Source organism: Penaeus monodon, chromosome 26 (assembly GCF_015228065.2).
Source record: "Penaeus monodon isolate SGIC_2016 chromosome 26, NSTDA_Pmon_1, whole genome shotgun sequence".
Taxonomy (NCBI): Eukaryota; Metazoa; Arthropoda; class Malacostraca; order Decapoda; family Penaeidae; genus Penaeus; species Penaeus monodon.
This window is the reverse complement of record NC_051411.1, coordinates 40,657,205-40,676,296: the sequence shown is the minus strand read 5'-3', so window position 1 is coordinate 40,676,296 and position 19,092 is coordinate 40,657,205. Positions and strand designations below refer to the sequence as shown.

The following is a 19,092-nucleotide window of genomic DNA, read 5'->3' as shown; positions in this document are numbered from 1 at the left end:
ATATGTCATTTAGACGAATGCTTATTTCAAGAATAAAAAAGAACGTAGAAAAAAATAGTAAGCAAGATTTTTGCAACTTTCCCAGTCGAAATTAAAAAGTGCTTTTAGTTTCATTGGTTAGTCTTTTCACAGACAGACTCCATTTTAGTGGATAGTATTTTGTAGTAAAGTGGAAATAATTTTTTACAATTTTTGAAAAAATGAGAGTAAAATCATTGAAATGATATCCCAAAACCCACCGAGTGCGAATTGGAAATAGCGAATAAAAATACGTTTTTTAGTAGACGTATCCCATAGTATAAACTCAGGCGGGAAAAAGGGGGAAAAAAAGCACTAAAAATTTCACGTCTTTATTGGACTTTCAAAAAAGGTTACACGACGCCTCTGAAATACGAGGGGCAACACTGGTCCGGTGGGGCGCGAAACATCGGACGTAACACGCGAGCGTACGTGACGCGCTGGAGTTCGCTCCCGTGTCCCCACCCCACTGCCGGTCCCCACGCGTGCCACTAGCCTCAGCTTTTGGTTCTCCGAGGACAACACGGCAAAGGTTTCAAGAGTGCTGTTTCGACGGTTTTTTTAAGGCCTGAAAAATTAATAACTCGACCCCGTGTCTGCTGCGGGGGAGTGGTGCCATGCCCAACCATGGGGAGTGGGTGAGGATGAGGCCTGCAGTTTTTTCAGTTTTTACCGCGAAAGAGGCCTTGGGGAATCCGAGGAATCCGAATATTCTAACAAAAACCTTCGCAACGAAGCCGGGGGCGACCGCTTGAAGACGGGAAATTAAAGTGGAATTCCCGGAGGAAGATGACGTGCCTCATGTCCTCCATGCGGAGGGAGAAGGGCAAGTGAAAGGCTGGGATCCCAAAAGGTGGGGGCAAACGAATATGTCAGAAGTAAATAGGGGGAATAGATTTGGTTTAAAGGTTGACAAGTTCACCTTTCAGATTTGAGCATTTACATAAGGGCAGGTTGTTTTTTGTTGTGCATATTTTACATATATTTACATACTATCAAATTTTATACTATTATCTTTTATATCTATATCTATCTATCTCTACTATTTTCAATATTCAACGTTTTGACATGAACCCGTCGAAACGATTTTTATGGGAATGCACTTGCACGGGCATTTGATGCAAACACAAAACCAGGAGAGGGGATCCTGGGTTAGTATCTGCAAGGCTAGGCAAGGTGAAGCAAGGCTAGGCAGGCCAGGCTAGGCTAGATTAGGCTAGGCCAGGCCAGGATAGGAAGGTTAGCTTAGGCTAGGTTGGGTTAAGTGTGGCTGGGCAGTGAAGAGAGGCAATTTAGTGATCGCATCCCATTCGTCGGAGCAACCCGCGCAACCCCCTTGAAAGCCGGGGTTGCCCCCTAGATGTCAAAAAATCACTCTTTTTTGGGAAAATAAAAATCCCGTCCAGCCAGCCCGAAGGTAAGAAATTTTTGGAAATGGCCTCCCATCTTAAAAAGGTTTGGTACCCGGGGGAAAGGGAAGGGTCAACACGTCAGAAAATGGGAAAGTTACGTAGGAAAGTAGCAACGAGTGTGTTGAAAATTAAAAACTCCCAAAATATGTATATAAATACATATTAGGGTTTCGTATGTAATATCTTGGGTGTATGGGAAATGTATGAGTATAAATTTTAATACGGTATATATATATTAAAATATTTTTTTAGACCCTGATAAAGCTAGTAAGCCCGGGGTTTTGCCTTTAAAGAGCGCATTTCCTTTGGGGGAAGGACAAACGGGGGAAAATAGGCACAGTAAAAATATTTTTTTTTCGCATTGTTTTTCCCCTTTTCCTTAAAATCCGAAATCCGAGATAGTCGTTTTATATATAGATACAAGGTGACCTCCAGCAAACCATATTTTTCTAACTACTAGATCTAATGCAACCAAACCCAATTCAAAGACGAGATCTTGACTTGGACAAACATTTCACCACCCACGAGGAAATAGGGATTTTTTTCATGCTACTATTACGATTTCGGAAAAATTTATTTTCATTGGCTTAAACTTTATTTTAAATTTTTTTTCTAAAGACCCCAGTTCGTCATTTAGGCAATATTTACAAGAAAAGACGTAATGTTCAAAAATGACAACCAAAGCAACTGGATTTTGGCCCAAAAACAACATGATTCCATGTTTCAGGCCTTTCTGATTAACAAATTTCTGAGTTTTTGGGTTGAATGGAAATGTAACATAGGTTACTTTTTGTACCATTAATCAAGAGATGGTAAAACGTTGATTTTTATCGAATTAACATTTTTGCATTTATGTGAAGTTTTAAAGTTGCCCAGAATATGTAAAGTTGTTTCATCATTGTTATTTTTTTGTTTATTTTTCAGATTACTGAGAGGGAACAAGAACAGAAAGTATGCCATAGGGAAGAAGACCAACTTACCCTTTTGGTCAGGGGACAGGCGTTGCTGAGAGTGCACCCAATTCCTTGCCACAAGTTAAAGCAAGAAAGAAGATCAAGTTACAAGATCAACGCTCAGACACAGCCTCCCAGCCACCGTATGCACCAAGCTCTTCAGACGATGAGACACAAGATTTTGCAAACTTTGTTGCTAAAAAATTACGAAAATATGACAGTTTTTAAATCGGCTGCATCCAACAACAATAATGGTAATTTTGCTAACAAGACATACTTTCACCGGGGAAACAATCCAGGCTAGGCTAGTCCAAGTAATTCTATGGGCACACTGTTTGCAGAAATCCAAATTTGGGAAGGACTTTTCTTCTATGGTAATGGCAACCCAAACCCCCCCTGCATTGCACCCTGTTCCCCGACAAACAGGCCAAAAAGGGGAATGTGGCTTTTTTAGATTTCAAAGATGAATTCCATTTACAAGAAGCCATTACCTAATTTTACTTGGGTTGTACCTGTAGGCCCTAAGATTTTATTTTTTGTTGCAAAATCTAATCTCTTTTTAATATATTTTTTTCGAAAATGCTTTTTTGACCCAAATTTTCATTGAGGTGTAAGAACCTTTAAATATTGGGGGAACAAAAAAAAAGTTTTGGCTTTTATCGTTTTTGTTGCAGAAAGTAAGCCCAAAAAAGTAAGTACTTTATAAACAAAGGTACTGTTTGGGACGAATTGTGTGAAAAACGCGCCGGACATCCCCCCACCCAGGGCAGAACCAGGATCTGGGGGACCCCCGGGTGCGAGGCTAGGTCAAAACCCCCCGTGGACGGGGAGTCATTTTGTGCGTCTGAATACGGGCTATTTAGGTTGAGTCGCTACTTTGAATTGACAAGAAATTTTAAGTTCTGCGACCGTCTGACAGAGAGAGAGAGAGAGATGATGATGATGAGTTTAATCATATGAACTGTCACCTCGTTCCCCGTTGCAGGTGTTTTATCATATGCGTAAATATTTAGCTGATTTTTTTATTTAAAAGAATTTTAAACTCAAAATATGGACGCAAAACTTTTTCTGTCAGCTTTAATGTGGTTTTAACAGAAAAACTTTTTTCACTTTAAAAAATCAGCCCGATTGTGACAAGGATGGTTAAAATAAAAGGAAAATTAATTTTCCCCCACTTTTTAATTTGCTGTGAAAGCTGAACTAACGGAGGTCCCGCCCCTAAATATCGGGGTCTAGCTGTTCCTGAATTCTAATCTGTCGCTTGGGCGTGTCCTTTTTCATGAGTTTTTCCTGTCATTGATGGCAATTTCCAGAGCCGTCAACGAAGTCTCAAATATCTTGCAGTTTCAAGTTCATGAGTAATTAACCTGTAATATATATTCTTTTAAAGCAGCGTTTCTCGGACTTTTTAACATTAATCTTGTAATTTGATGTGGCAATTTTATATTTTGGTCCTGTGCTTCTCTCTGAAGAGTCTTAAAAAGAAAACTGGCATGGTATTTTCTGTTAAATTTTCTGACTACACCTATTAATATTTTGAAAAAGATAACATCGGTACCAGTTTTCGAGTATACTTGTCTGCTACTAGTTTTCAGTGTGTGATATATTAAAAAAATATCGAATAGGGAGAAGCATCTTGAAAATTTTAAAACCGGGTCCGTTTTTGGAAAGGACAGCTGAAATCGCCCGGAAGGTGTGATACTCCGATTTGCCAATTCTCTTTTTTATTCTAAATAACTGACACTTAATTTTAGATATATTTGATGTTTTTTTTTTAAATTTTTTACAAACTTAAGGTTTTCACCCCCTTTTTTTATACATTTTTTAAAAGGGGGTTTTCCGTTTTCCTCTTTGAGATTGGACGAAGTGTAACTCTTGTCATAAGGATTGTCATGTTTTAAAATTTATTCATTTATTTATTTTTAGATTTAACATTCCTGGCCAGCTCAAGTAAGTCTCACGAGACTGTGTCATAGACTTTTGGAAAGTCTATGAAGCCGCCAATTTCCGCGTCTTGAAGCCCGTTTTTGTGGGACGTCACAGCAAAAAGGTATGAAATATTCTTTTTTAGTCTGGGTTCCACAGGCTCTAAAGTTTTTAAAAGGGGCTGAATTAGTGTGAAAAGGTTCGTTTTAGAAAGCTGGGACAGAAAAGGGGGAGATGAGTTTTGGGGCTTTTTGGGTCCCAAGGTTTATCAGTTCGAAAAAAAGAATTTATTTTAGGGTCCCAGTGGGGGTATGCCTCTGTTTATATATATCCGGATAGACAGCTATTCTGTTTTTTGTTGACCAAACAAATGTTTATACGCCCCGGTGCGCGCTTTTGGTCTGTGTTTGGGGGGTCTCGCGTTGCTTTGCCCTTTGCTGTCCGTTTTTTTTCTTTTTTCTTTCCGTTTTTTGTTTTGGGGTGTTCTCCTTTGGGTGTGTTTTCGTGGGTTTTTCCTTGTTGTTTTTTTTTTTTCCGGGTCCCGGGTTTTTCCCCTTCGGGGTTTTGGGGGCTTTGTTTCCCCCCGGTTTTGTCTTCTTGTGTGGTCGGTCCCGGTTTTTTTTTGGTTGCTGTTTTTTCCCGGGGGATTTAAAGGGGGTCTGTTTTCCCTAAAGGGAATTATTTTTAAAAAATTTTTTTTACCCTGTTGATGAATCTGAGAAAAGGGTTAATTTTATAATAAAACATATAAAAATAAAAATCGGTTTCTTTAAAATTGAAAAAGACACGCACGGTATATGGGAACCCTTAGCTAACATGCGTAGCCGAAAAGCGCCAGGAGTCAAAATGCTCTTGACCGGCACAATATTGCAAGACTTTTTACTGTCTAAATATCACAACGACCTTTTTAACGATTTAACTATATATCTTTGTCGGGTGATTTTATTATCAGGTGCTTTATCAAATTCAAGCAGGGAATAGGTTTATTCCTTATCTGATAAAAGAGTTACCCATCTTTTACTCATGGCCATAGAATTTGGGATTTTTTAAAAAAACAAATTTTGAATAATTTTTTTAAAAAAGACACGGCCTGGGCTTAAATTTTAAAAACTTATTTTTTTTTATAATGTTTTTAAAAGGATTTTTCTACGGCCCTTTATGGACCCAAAAAATGCTAACCCTTTATACTTTTTTTTTTTAAAACCCCCCTTTAAAGACCCAAATTTTGGACGTGTTTTTGAGAGACTTTGGAGAGAAAAATTTTCGCGAAAAAAACCTTTTTCAAAAATAAATGAAAAGGACAATGTTTAGCCAAATGGGGATGTTTTTAATAGTGATTTATGATAATGATAAAGATTTAGTTTAAAGACGGTGGGCGTTAATTTTGTAATTTTTTTATAATATTTTCACATGATAAAAGCCCCATACATTATCTTTAAATGTTTATTTTGGTGTACTTTTAATAAAGTGATATGATAATGTTATCTGTAATGATTACAAAAAGGGGTAAAAAAATTATAATTGTAAAAACAAAAAAAAAAAAAATAAAGTTTTACCATTAAAAAACCTAAAAATCATCGATCACATTTTTATAGTATATTTTTTTTCATTTTGGGTTTTTTGTTTATATTTTTTTTTTTGGGGCAACGGTAAATTAGACCCCCATATTAAACATAATTTGAATTTTAAAAAAGAATTCTTCATATATTTTTTTTTCAAAAAAAGGGTAAGTAAATTCCTACCTAAAAGACATACAAACTCGGGCTAACTACATTGATAATTCATGTTTGAATAAATTACCACATCAAATTACAAATATACCTACCAATACATTTGATAATAAACGTTTCTATAAAAGGCTTCTACTTCCCGTAATAAAAAAAAAAATGTCCCATTTTTTCGCACAAAAAAGAAAGCCCCCAAAAATTCCTTTTAAATTGCCGGGTTCTCACAGGAGTTGGAAAAGTAAATTTCGTTTGTGTTGGTTTTTTCCCTTGTTCGTGCATTGGCTGTAAAAAGGATTCCGGGAAAGTTTATGCCTGCCCCCGCTTGTCCCCCCGTCGGTGTTGAAAAAATGGCAAGTGAAAAGTTCCGTTTGTTTTTTTTTCTTAAAAACTTTGACGCAAAAATGCCTCCCTTTTAGCCCACTTTTAAAATCTCGGTGACTTTGCGGCGTGTCTAAAATGCCCCGGAATTGAGGGGGCCAAAAACCGAGGTCGGGAAGTGGGGTTTCTATAATGACAAGACGAGGGCAGGATTGGCTCTCGCGGAAAGTTGGAGATGGGGAAACCCTTCGTCCGCATCATTACGGGGGGGAATGTTTAATTTTTTAAAATTGATAATTGTTGGGCGTTAAAGGCCTATATATATATATATATTTTTATATAATATATATTTATATATCTTTTTATAAAATTATATATATAGAGATATATATAGAATAATAATATTATATAATTATATAATTATATAATTATATATAAATATATAAATATATGAATAAATTAATATATATATATATAAATTTTAATTAATATAAATTAAAATTTATAAAAATATTTAATATATATAAAATTATATAATAAAATTATAATTATATATATATATATATTATATATAAAAATATATATTTTATATATATATATAGTATTTTTTTTTTTAATTTATATATATTATATATAGGCTCTGAACTTGCCTCTAATCTAATTATCTAATTTTTTAAAAAATAATGATAACATTACCTCCCCGTAATGATGCGGACTGAAGGTTCGCGCATCTCCAGACTGGTCCGCGAGAGCCAATGACACTGCCAGTCGATCTCTGTCATTATAGAAATCCTCTTCACTCATCTGCACCTCGTGTTTCTGGCACACCCTCAATTCCTGGATACATTTTAGACACGACCGCATAAGTCACACGAGCATTTTTAAATGTTGTGCTATAATGTAGAGCATTTTAGCTGTCACAAGATTTAGAAAGAAAAACAATTCATATTCGTGAACATTACATTCTTGACCATTTTTTCAATCTTACCGTATCTAGGTGTTACATTATGTCATGATGTTCAGTGTCATAAACATTTTCCAGTGTATATCACATTTTTACATGTCACATGTCATTTTTCGATATAAGGATAGCAAAGCACAAACTTAAATTACTTTTCCTATATCTCATCTGTGAGAATCCGTGTCTTTAATTCAATTAAGGAATTTGTGATTTCTTTTATGTGCGAAAAATATAGGACATTTATTTTTTTATTACTGTCATGTGAAGCCTTTTATAGAAACGTTTATTATCAAATGTTTTGGGTGGGAAATTTTTGTAATTGAGTGGAAATTTTATTCAAAATGAATTATCAATGAGTTACCCCGATTTTTGTATGTTTTTTTGGGTAGGAAACTCATACCCCTTTTTGAAAATATATATGAAGAATTCTTTCAAATTCCCAAAAATTATTTTTAAATGGGGGGTCAATTTACCGTTGCATCCTAGAAAAAAAATATATAACAATAACAAAATAGAAATATAATATAGCTATCAACAATGATGATCGATGATGATGAGGATTTGTAATGGTAGACATATTTATTTTTTTGGCATTGTTACTTTTTAAAAATTCTTTACTTTGTAATATTCAGAAAACATTAGTATCATTTATTACAGTGATCACCACAATGACACTTATGATAATAGTAATAGGTGCTATTATCATGATGATAAATATTATAATTAACTGTACTAAATTAACGTCACCGTCATTACTATCATCTTTATCTTTATCATAAAATCATATAAAAACGTCTCCATTATGGCAATTGTTTTTTCATTATATTTTAGAAAAAGGTTTTTTCGCGATACCTTTCTCTCCGAAGGTCTCTCGACCACGTCCAAAATATTCTGTCGTTAAGCGTTTCAAAAAAAAAAGTATAAACGGTAGCATGTTTTATGTCCAGTAAGACAATCCGTAGAAAAAATCCATTTAAAACATTATAAAATAAGCAATAAGTATTTAAATAAGTCCACATGCCGTGTCTTATTTCAATAAATATATTCTAAATTGTATTTAAAAAATGCAAATTCTATGGCCATGAGAAAAAAGAGGGTAAATCTTTATCAGATAAGGAATAAACCTTTTCCCCTGCTTGAATTTTTGATAAAGCACCTCTGATAATAAAATCACCCGACAAAGATATATAGTTAAATCGTTAAAAGGTCGTTGTGATATTTAGACAGTAAAAAGTCTTGCAATATTGTGCCGGTCAAGAGCATTTTGACTCCTGGCGCTTTTCGGCTACGCATGTTAGCTAAGGGTTCCCATATACCGTGCGTGTTTTTTCAATTTTAAAGAACCGTTTATTTATATAGTATATTATAAAAATACCTTGCTCAATTCATAAAAGGGGTAAAAAATTTTAAATATAATTTCCCTTTGAAAAGACGCCCCCTTAAAACCCCAGGAAAAAAACGCAAACCAAAATTTTCAGAATACACGAGTGATCTCGAATCCCTACAGCAAGAGAGACGAAAATCCTAGACTGAAACAACAGTCCACAGACCTTTGAAGATCTAGTAAATATATACCTGGTACTTCCGGGAAATAATAAAAAAAACTAACAAGCCCCAAAAACATTTCCGTAAAAACACACCCATAATGGAGATACAGTCGCCAAACAAATTAAACGGAGAAGCATATATAAAGAATAATATAAATCTGAGACAGAAATACGGCAAGATTGCAACAGTTGGGGGCCCTGCCCAAACAAGCCCAAAAAGTGATCGCACCTTTGGGGTGTATCAAACAGTTTTTTTGGGTAAAACAAAAAAATAGAAAGCTGTTATGCCGTGATATATATCATAAACAGAGGCATATACCCCCATCTAGTGACATCCTAAAATAAATTCTGTTTTCGAGACTGATAAACACTTTAGGACCCAACAAGCTCCAAACTCATCTCCCTCCTTTGCTGTCTCTTCAGTCTTCTATAACGAACCATTTCACACTAATTCAGTCCATGTTAGAACTTTTAGAGCCTGTGGAACCCAGACTAAAAAAGAATATTTCATACCTTTTTGCTGTGACGTCCCACACAAAAACGGGCTTCAAGACGCGGAAATTGGCGGCTTCATAGACTTTCCAAAAGTCTATGACACAGTCTCGTGAGACTTATTTGAGCTGGCCGGGAAATGTTAAATCTAAAAATAAATAAATGAATAAATTTTAAAAATGAAAAACTTTGAAAAGATTTACATTTCGTCCAATCTAAAAAGAAAAAAAACTGAAATCCCCCTTTTAGAAAATGATATAAATAAAAAGGGGTGTAAACCAATTAAGATACTGTAAATGAATTAAAAAAAAAACATCAAATATATCTAAAATTAAGTGTCAGTTTTTTTAAATAAAAAAAAATTTGGGAATCGGAGATCACACCCTTTCCGGCGAGTTGTCAGAGTCCCTTTTCCCGAAACTGGACCGGAAAAAATTTTCAAAATGCTTCTGCCCATTCGATATTTTTTAAAAATCCCCACTGAAAAAAAAGTAGCAGACAAGTATACTCGAAAACACTGGTACCGATGTTATCTTTTTCAAAATATTAATAGGTGTAGTCAGAAAAATTAACGAAAAAAACCATGCCAGTTTCTTTTTAAAACCTTTTGAGAAAACGGACCAAAATATAAAATTGCCACATCAAATTACAAGATTAATGTTAAAAAGTCCGAGAAACGCTGCTTTAAAAGAATATATATTACAGGTTAATTACTCATGAACTTGAAACTGCAAGATATTTGAGACTTTGTTACGGGTCTGGAAAATTGCCCAAAAGACAGGAAAAACTATGAAAAAAGGGCACGCCCAAACGACAGTTAGAACAGGAAAAAGCAACCCCGATATTTAGGGACAGGAGACCTCCAGTTATGTTCAGCTCTTCACAGCAAAATTAAAATGTGGGAAGAGTTAATTTCCCTTGTAATTTTACACCATCCTTGTCTACAATACGTGTCAGTGATTATTTAATGATGAAATCACAGTTTACTGTATACCACATTAAAAGCTGACAGAAACAGTTTTGCGTTCCATATTCTGAGTTTAAATTACTCTTCAGAATAAACAATCAGCTAAATAGGTCACGCAGTACTGATAAGACACCTGGCACACGGGAGAACGAGGTGACAGTTCATATGATTAAACTCATCATCATCATCTCTCTCTCTCTCTCTGTCAGACGGTCGCAGAACTTAAAATTTCTTGTCAATTTAAAGTAGCGATAACCTAAGATATGCCATTATTTGACGCACAAAAATGGATCCCTCGTCCAGCGGAGGGTTAGTGACCTAGCCTCGCACCCGGTAAGGGATGCCCCTAGATCCTGGTTCTGCCCTTGGGTGGGCTGGGAGTGTCCGAGCGTCGTTCCTTTCACACAATTCGTCCCAAACAGTACCTTTGTTTATAAAGTACTTACTTTTTTGTGTGCTCTACTCTTCTGCAAGCAATAAACGATAAAAGCCAAACTGTTTCGTTGTTCAACCAGATATTTAAAATCTTTCACTTCAAGTAAGTTAAGGGTCAAAAAAAATCATTTTTACGAAGAAAAATTTATTCAAAAGAGATTAGATTTTGCAACAAAAAATAAAATCTTAGGGCCTACAGGTACAAACCCCAAGAAAAAATTTGGGAATGGTTTTGTAAAAAAATTTTCTTTGAAATACTAGAAGAAAGCACACATTCTCCTTTGGCCTGTGTTGTCGAGGAAGCAGGAGTGTCAAATGCAGGTGGAGGTTGGTTGCATTACCATGAAGACAAGTCTTGCCGATATTTGGGCTTTTTTGCAAAAAGTGGATGTAAACCCCTAGGAATACTTGGCTAGCTGACATGGATTGCTTCTCCGGGTAAGTCGTCGGTTGAGCAAAATTACCATTATTGCATGTTGGACTGCAGACCGAGTTAAACTGTCATATTTTCGTAATTTTTTAGCAACAAAGTTTGCAAAATCTTGTGTCTCATCGTCTGAAGAGCTTGGTGCTACGGGGCGGGGGCTGTTCTGGGTTGATTTTAACTTGATCTTCTTTCTTGCTTTAACTTGTGGCAAGGAATTGGGTGCACTCTCAGCAACGCCTGTGTCTCCTGAGCCGAAGGTAAGTTGGTCTTCTTCCCTATGCATCTTTTTTTCTTTTCCCCCTCATAATCGAAAAAAAAAAAAAAATACAAAAGAGAAACAACTTTACATATTTGGGCAACTTTAAAATTTTCAAAAAACAAAAAAAGGTTTAAATTTGAAAAAACCAAAGTTTTAACAATTTTTGATTAATGGTACAAAAATAAAACCCATGTTTACATTTCCATTCATATCCTAACAACTCAAGAAGATTGTCTAATCAGTAAAGGACCTGAAGACATGGAATCATGTTGTATTGGAACCGAAAATCCAGTGTTGCTTTGGTTGATCACATTTGAAACATTACGTCTGTTCTTGTAAAATATGTGGCTGAAACAGAGGGCTGGGGTCTTTTAAAAAAAAAACTTCAATTAAAAAATAGACCAATCAAAGAATTTCCCAAAACGAATAGTAGCATGAAAAAAAATCCCTATTTCCTCGTGGGTGGTGAAATGTTTGTCCAAGTCAAGATCTCGTCTTTGAATTGGGTTTGGTTGCATTAGATCTAGTAGTTAGAAAAATATGGTTTGCTGGAGGTCACCTGTCTTATATAAAAAGATTATCCAAGATTCGGATTTTAAAAAAAGGGGAAGGGAAAACCCCAAAAGCGAAAAAAATAAAAATTTTGTTAGTTTCCTTTTTTCCCGCGGTTTGTCCTTTTCCCCAAAAGGGAAAGCAAGCTTTAAAGGAAAACCCCGGGCTTAGAGACTTCTCAGGATCTGAAAAATACATTTTTATATGATATTACCAGTATAAAATTCATAATGATACATTCGATACACACACATGCATATATACATACGTACACACATAAATATGTATTTATATACATATTTATGGTAGTTTTACATGTTCAACACACTCGCTTGCAATACTTTCCTAACTGTAACTTTCCGACTTTTCTGACGATGTTGACCTTCGTTCCCGTCGGATACCAATCCATTTTGAAGATGGTAGGCCTATTTCCAAAATATACTTACACTTCGGGCTGGCCTGGACTGGCATAGTTTATTTCCAAAATGAGTGATTTTCGACATCTAGGACAAGCCCTCGGGCGTTTCAAGGGATTTGGGGGCTCGCGAAAGGGGGTCGATCACAAAAGCCTTCTTCCTGCCCCCCCCACCTTAAAACCCAAATAGCCCAAGCAACCCCTTCCTACCTGGCCCGGCTAGCTAAACTAGCCAGCCCGGGTGCCTGCCTTTCTTCCCCTTTCCCACCGCAGATACAACCCCGGATCCCCCTTGGTTTTGTGTTTGACAAAAGCCCGTGAAGTGATATCCCCGTAAAAAACGTTTTTCGACGGATAATCATGTCAGAAAGATTTGAAATTGAATATTAGTAGAAGATAAAGATATAAAATATGATGATAGATAGATATAAAAATAATATTATGTATAAATATTGTAAAAAATGCCCCCACAAAAAAAAATACAGCACATATATATAAAAAAGCAATCAATTGAAAATGAATTTTCAAACAACCAAAAAATATTCCCATATTTACTTCTGTTTTTCAGGGCTGCCCTCACCTTTTGGGATGCCCCGCCCCTTTCAGTTTCCCCTTTCCCCCCGCATGGAGGACTGGGGGGGCAACCCCACTTTTTTCCCCCCTCCGGGGGGGAAAAAATTTTTTTTTCCCGCACGTCATCTTCCTCCGGCAATCTGCCACTGATTTCCCGTCTTCGAAGCGAGGTCGACCCAGGCTTCGTTGCGAAGGTTTTTGTTAGAATGATTCGGATTCCTCGGATTCCACAGGACTCTCTTCTCGCGGTAAAATCTGAAGAACTGCAGGACCTCATCCTCACTCCACTCCGCCATGGTTGGGCATGGCACTCACTCCCCACGCAGCAGACACAGGAGTCGAGGTTATTAATCTTATCAAGGCCTTAAAATACGCGTCGAATACACCGCACTCTTGAAACCTCGCCGTGTAATGTCCTCGGATGCAACGTGCAATAGCTGACGGCTATGTGGCACGCGTGGGGACCGGCAGATGGGGTGGTAGCACGGGAGCGAACTCCAGCGCGTAACATCGATGATCGCTCGCGTGTTACGTCACGATGTTACGCGCCCCCGACCGGAGCCAGTGTTGCCAGCTCAGTATTTCAGACGGCGTCGCTGTAACCATTTCTGAAGAGTGCCAATAAAGACGCTGAATTATATAGTGCAGTATTGTTTTCCCCCTTTTACCTGCCTGATGTTTGATACTATGGTATACGTCTACTAAAATACTGTATTTTGATTTCGCTAGTTTCCAATTCGCAACTCGGTGGTGTTCTGCATATCACGTTTTCACATGATTTGACTCATTCATTTATTCATAAATAATTGTAAATAATTATTGCCACTTTACTACAAAGTATCTATCCACTAATATGGAGCTCTGTCTGTGAAATGACGTAACCAAATGAATCTAAAAAGCATCTTATTTAACATTTCTGACTGGAAAAGTTGCAAAGTCTTGTACTTACTATTTTCTTCTACGTTCGTTATATTCTTGAAATGAAGCATTACGTACGTAAATGATCAATATCAAGTAAATTAATATTGCTTAGGTACAACAAAATTAGCATACTGCGCTCCAGTCCATGAATATGAGTAACCGGACAGCTACCTACGCACTTATATGAGACTAGATACCAAGAAAAGGCGCTAAAACTCGCAAAGTCGCAGACCCAAAATTTCGGCGCTCGATCACATTAAGAAGCTACAAATCTAGCTATAAAAGCGCTAAATTGGCAAGTCTGCAGTAGAGTACTCAGCCATGTTCGCTCGTTTTTACATGTGGCCAAAGTTTTTTTTTTTTTTTGGGTGCAGTTATCTACGCATTTCTCCACATTTTATCTATGGATTTGTTTCTTGGGACAATACTGGAGTTTAATTATTACGTAGTGTAGTTCGCTATGAGCTGTTGCAATTTATTGAATTTAGAAGGAGGGCACGATCGAAAATATTTGTTTTACTGTGTATGACTGGTCGTGAGAGTGTGTGTGTGTGTGTGTGTGTGTGTGTGTGTGTGTGTGTGTGTGTGTGTGTGTGTGTGCATATATATACATATATATACATATATATACATATATACATACATGTATACACATATATATTACATATATACACATATATACACATATATATTACATATATACACATATATACATATATATACATATATATACATATATTCCAACCCGAGGTCTTTCCCCATCTCTGACTGGAGGCTCGAGCCTGATCTCACGGCGAGAAAACGGCGTATCGCCTTGAGATGTCAACCGCAGGTGTCGTAGGGGAAGTCGCCGCCGTGGCACAAGTGGTAGGCTGCTGAACCACAGTCGATTACGAAGGGCGTCCAATCAAGCAAGGGTGATGCTGCCAAATAATCTTTCAATAATGAACTGAGAGAAGCCTGAAGTGAAATAAATGGCCGTTGAAAGATATATATGTAAATATATATATATATATATATATATATATATATATATATATATATATATATATATATATATATATATGTATGTATATGTATATATATATAAATATATATATATATATATATATATATATATATATATATATATATATATATATATATATGTGTGTGTGTGTGTGTGTGTGTGTGTGTGTGTGTGTGTGTGTGTGTGTGTGTGTGTGTGTGTGTGTGTGTGAATAGAGAGAGATAGATACATAGATTGTATATATATATATATATATATATATATATATATATATATATATATATATATATATATATATATAGAGAGAGAGAGAGAGAGAGAGAGAGAGAGAGAGAGATAGATAGATAGATAGATAGATAGATAGATAGATAGATAGATAGATAGATAGATAGATAGATAGATGGATAGATAGATATAGATATATAGATATATAGATATATAGATAGATAGATAGATAGATAGATAGATATAGATATAGATATATTGTTACGGTTGGCATGTCACCAAGAGAATTCAGGGGAAGAAGAGCTCCTCTGAACTCTAATTCTCCAAATGCTTTTGCCAGAATCATAAACGAAAAATCAAAACGGAATGACGCGGCCTCATATGAATGGCTAAATACCACGTAACAATCACCTGTCCTTGTGTTAAAAGAACTACTAGTGATTGTCAAGTTTCTTCTTGTTCATTGATTGATGTCATTCATTCTTCATTTTTTATTACGATGCTCATTAATGTCGTTAGTTTATTGTCCTTAATTAATTAATTCATTCATCATGTCTTACATTAATGTATTTTTACCATTCATTATTTATAAAGTACTTTCATTATTGTATTGTAATCCTTTTTGTAATAAATGTATTAAAGTCTTCTTTAATTATCAGTTATCAATCAACAGCTACTATTAATTAGTATTTATTGATTGTCAAAAGAGATTTGGAAAATACATAGTCATTTAATTACAATATATTTTTATTTATGCCTCCACCAAATTAAACAAAATACACAAAACACACACAAACAAGAAAATCCTCCCTACGCGATATATTACTTAAACGTAATATATCGCCCTAATCTTAATAAAGAAACTGCCAACCGTAAAACTAAGATACGACAGAGACAGCAGATGGCAGAGAGGTCCAGCCCAGGCCTGTGGCAGAGGAGGAGCGAGCGAGGCAGTCCTCAAGGAACACGGCGAGGCGCTCAAGGTGGAGGGGGGGGGGGGGGGGGGCAGCAAGACGAGCAATTACACGGCAACTTAGTTCGTTAATTAGGTAGCTGATATGAACGCATTTAATTTGCTATATTAGAAATTGGTTCATATACAAATATATATATATATATATATATATATATATATAAATATATATATATATATATATATATATATATATATATATATATATATATATATATATTGCCTACCTAGCCATTGGGTGGCCAAGCCAGCCCAAGTCAGTGCTGGTCCCAAGCCCGGATAAAAATAGAGAGAATGATTACCTAAAATGTACCACCGGCACTCTCCGTGGAAAGGAACTGGGGACCCTACCACGTACTCACTCCAAGAGCATCACAACATGAAAACTACAATTAAGTATCATGCTGTGACCACGGCGGCTCAAACATGAACCTACCGTTGAAAGAAGAAGAATATGTATATATATATGTATATATATATGTATATATATATAAATATATATATATATATATATATATATATATATATATATATATATATATATATATGTGTGTGTGTGTGTGTGTGTGTGTGTGTGTGTGTGTGTGTGTGTGTATGTGTGTGTGTGTGTGTGTGTGTGTGAGTGTGTGTGTGTGTGTGTGTGTGTGTGTACATACACGAATGGTAAGACACTCTACCGCGGTGAATACAGGACAGGTGAGGATAGGTGAACGGAAGCGAAGGAAGGTCAAGTCAGGTCGAAGGATCAGGCGGTCTGTGCAAAGGGTGGCCGGTATGAGGGAGTAGGTGGAGGATGAGAAGCGAGGGGACTGTCGGCAGGAGAAAAACTGCAGTTCAAGTTAGGGACCTGTTTAATTAAGGAGGATTCCACCAGTCTGCGGGCGTGGACATCAGCGGAAGGAAAGACAATTCGCGCGGCTGACTAATCTATCTGAGAGAGAGGGGGGGGAGACACTGAGAGAGGTAGGGAGAGAGAGAGATAAAGATAAGGGAGAGATGGGGAAGGAGAGAGAGAGAGAGAGACAGATCGTTTCGTTTGAGATTTGCGAAGTTCTGGCTTCGCCCGGGCCTTTCACTTATGGCCCGGCCAGAGACAGAGAGAGAGAGAAGGGGGGAAAGGGGTAGGGGAGGGAGAGAGAGAGAAAGAAGAAAAGAGAGTGTGTGTCTGTGTTCATGTGTTTGTGTGTGTGTGTGCGCGCGCGCGCGTGTGTGTGTGTGTGTGTGTGTGTGTGTGTATGTGTGTGTGTGTGTATGTGTGTGTGTGTGTGTGTGTGTGTGTGTGTGTGTGTGTGTGTGTGTGTGTGTGTGTGTGTGTGTGTGTGTGTGTGTGTGTGTGTGTGTGTGTGTGAAAGAGAGAGAGAGAGAGAGAGAGAGAGAGAGAGAGAGAGAGAGAGAGAGAGAGAGAGAGAGAGAGAGAGAGAGAGAGAGAGAGAGAGAGAGAGAGAGAGAGATTTAATTTGATTTTCCTTGATATAAATTTATTTACAGAAAAGTTTACATGCCCTGCAAAATCCAGGGCAGGATGCTATATCATCTATCCAAACTGGCTGTGCTTCTAATTTATGTAGAGGGCTGCCAATCAAACATTAGCTCTACATGCCTGAAGGGTTTTGCCACTGTGTTCATATTATCCACATATCATCTAGTCGGAAAAAAAGAAAAAAAAAGAAAAAAAATATATATATATCACTAATATCAAAGACAAGACCAGTGTCCATCATAAAATTAATATAATCAGTCAGCGCTGGGGTCTGAACAGTGCTCTTTGATTGACAGAATGCAGTTTTCGTGCAACAAAGGGAGTAATGGGTCAGATTATGCGACTTGCACATCTTGCAGTGGTGATATGAAACTTGCTTTGCCTCCAAAACTGCATCCTAGTGTAATGATATCTTATGCGTTACCTGGTTAGTGTAACCCGCTGTTTCCGAGACAGTCCATTATAGACTTTATATGGTTTGTCCATATCAGATGTCCCTGCAATACTTCAATACTTTCAGTGTCCATTTTGCTTCGGTTTTTCGTTGGACCATAACAGGAAGACAGCTGATAACAGTTGTTTTTTTTTCATAAGATAACGTTACTGCATAGTATGGTTCTCCATGGGAAAGTGCTAGTTATACTGATCCACCTTGTCACAGGCTGGAATCCCTATATGAAAGGGTATCCAGTATAGTGACGCTTAAATACCCTGCTCTGATAGCCTAGAAATTTGGTAAAGGATATTCCTAGTTACCATGAGTGCACCCTGGCTGTCAGAGAAGATAGCTAGGTATTAATACTGTTCACTACCTTTTTGGAAGGCATGGTATATGCTACTCACTCGGCATCAGTTGTGTTTGCCCATTTGGAAGTTCGCACACTTTCCTTAAGAGCAATGCCAGGAATTAAAACTCCATGAAGATCTGTAGAGGCATCACAGTAGATAGTGGAGAGGTACCGTAAGGAGAGAGAGAACGACACGTACAGACAGAGAGACAGAGAGAAAGAACGAAAACGAGAGAGAGAGAGAAAATGATGAGAGAGAAAAAGGAGAGGAGAGAAAGAGAAGGCAAGAGAGAAAGAGAGAGTAGAAAAAAACAGAGAGCGAAAGTAAAGGATATGGAGAGAACATTAGACAGAGTGGACAAACACATTATGGGACCGACCGAAAAAAGAGAAAGAAGAGATAAAGGATAGAGCACTAAATGGAAGAGAGAGTCGGAGAAATGAACAGCGATATGCACAGCACGCCAGGAGGTGAATGTCCTTTCCCTGCCTCTGCCTGTCGCAAATTCCTAATGGGCACCTTAGGGGTCAGGACACGTGCTGTTTCGGTCTATGTGCATCCATAATGTTAGACTAATTGTTTTTATGATACTTCTCTGTTTTTACCTTAAAAAATATTAATTCCTGATAGAGGTCGGACACTTATTTTATGAATATTTGTTTGTTATGTGAACCGTATTCATGTCGATAAATGTAGAAAAGGTATGACTGTGA

The 19,092-nt window shown here is 36.8% G+C and overlaps 1 protein-coding gene across 1 annotated transcript in view; it reads left to right on the top strand.

The window, feature by feature from the left end:
• LOC119589699 overlaps window positions 1-4,359 on the top strand; it is a 17,611-nt gene extending 13,252 nt beyond the window's left edge. The window contains exons 4-6 of the mRNA XM_037938284.1: window positions 2,355-2,637; window positions 3,697-3,741; window positions 4,310-4,359. Coding sequence (XP_037794212.1) covers window positions 2,355-2,637; window positions 3,697-3,741; window positions 4,310-4,359 — 378 coding nt within the window. The remainder of the gene's footprint in view (window positions 1-2,354; window positions 2,638-3,696; window positions 3,742-4,309) is intronic.
• The last annotated feature ends 14,733 nt before the right edge of the window (window positions 4,360-19,092 follow it).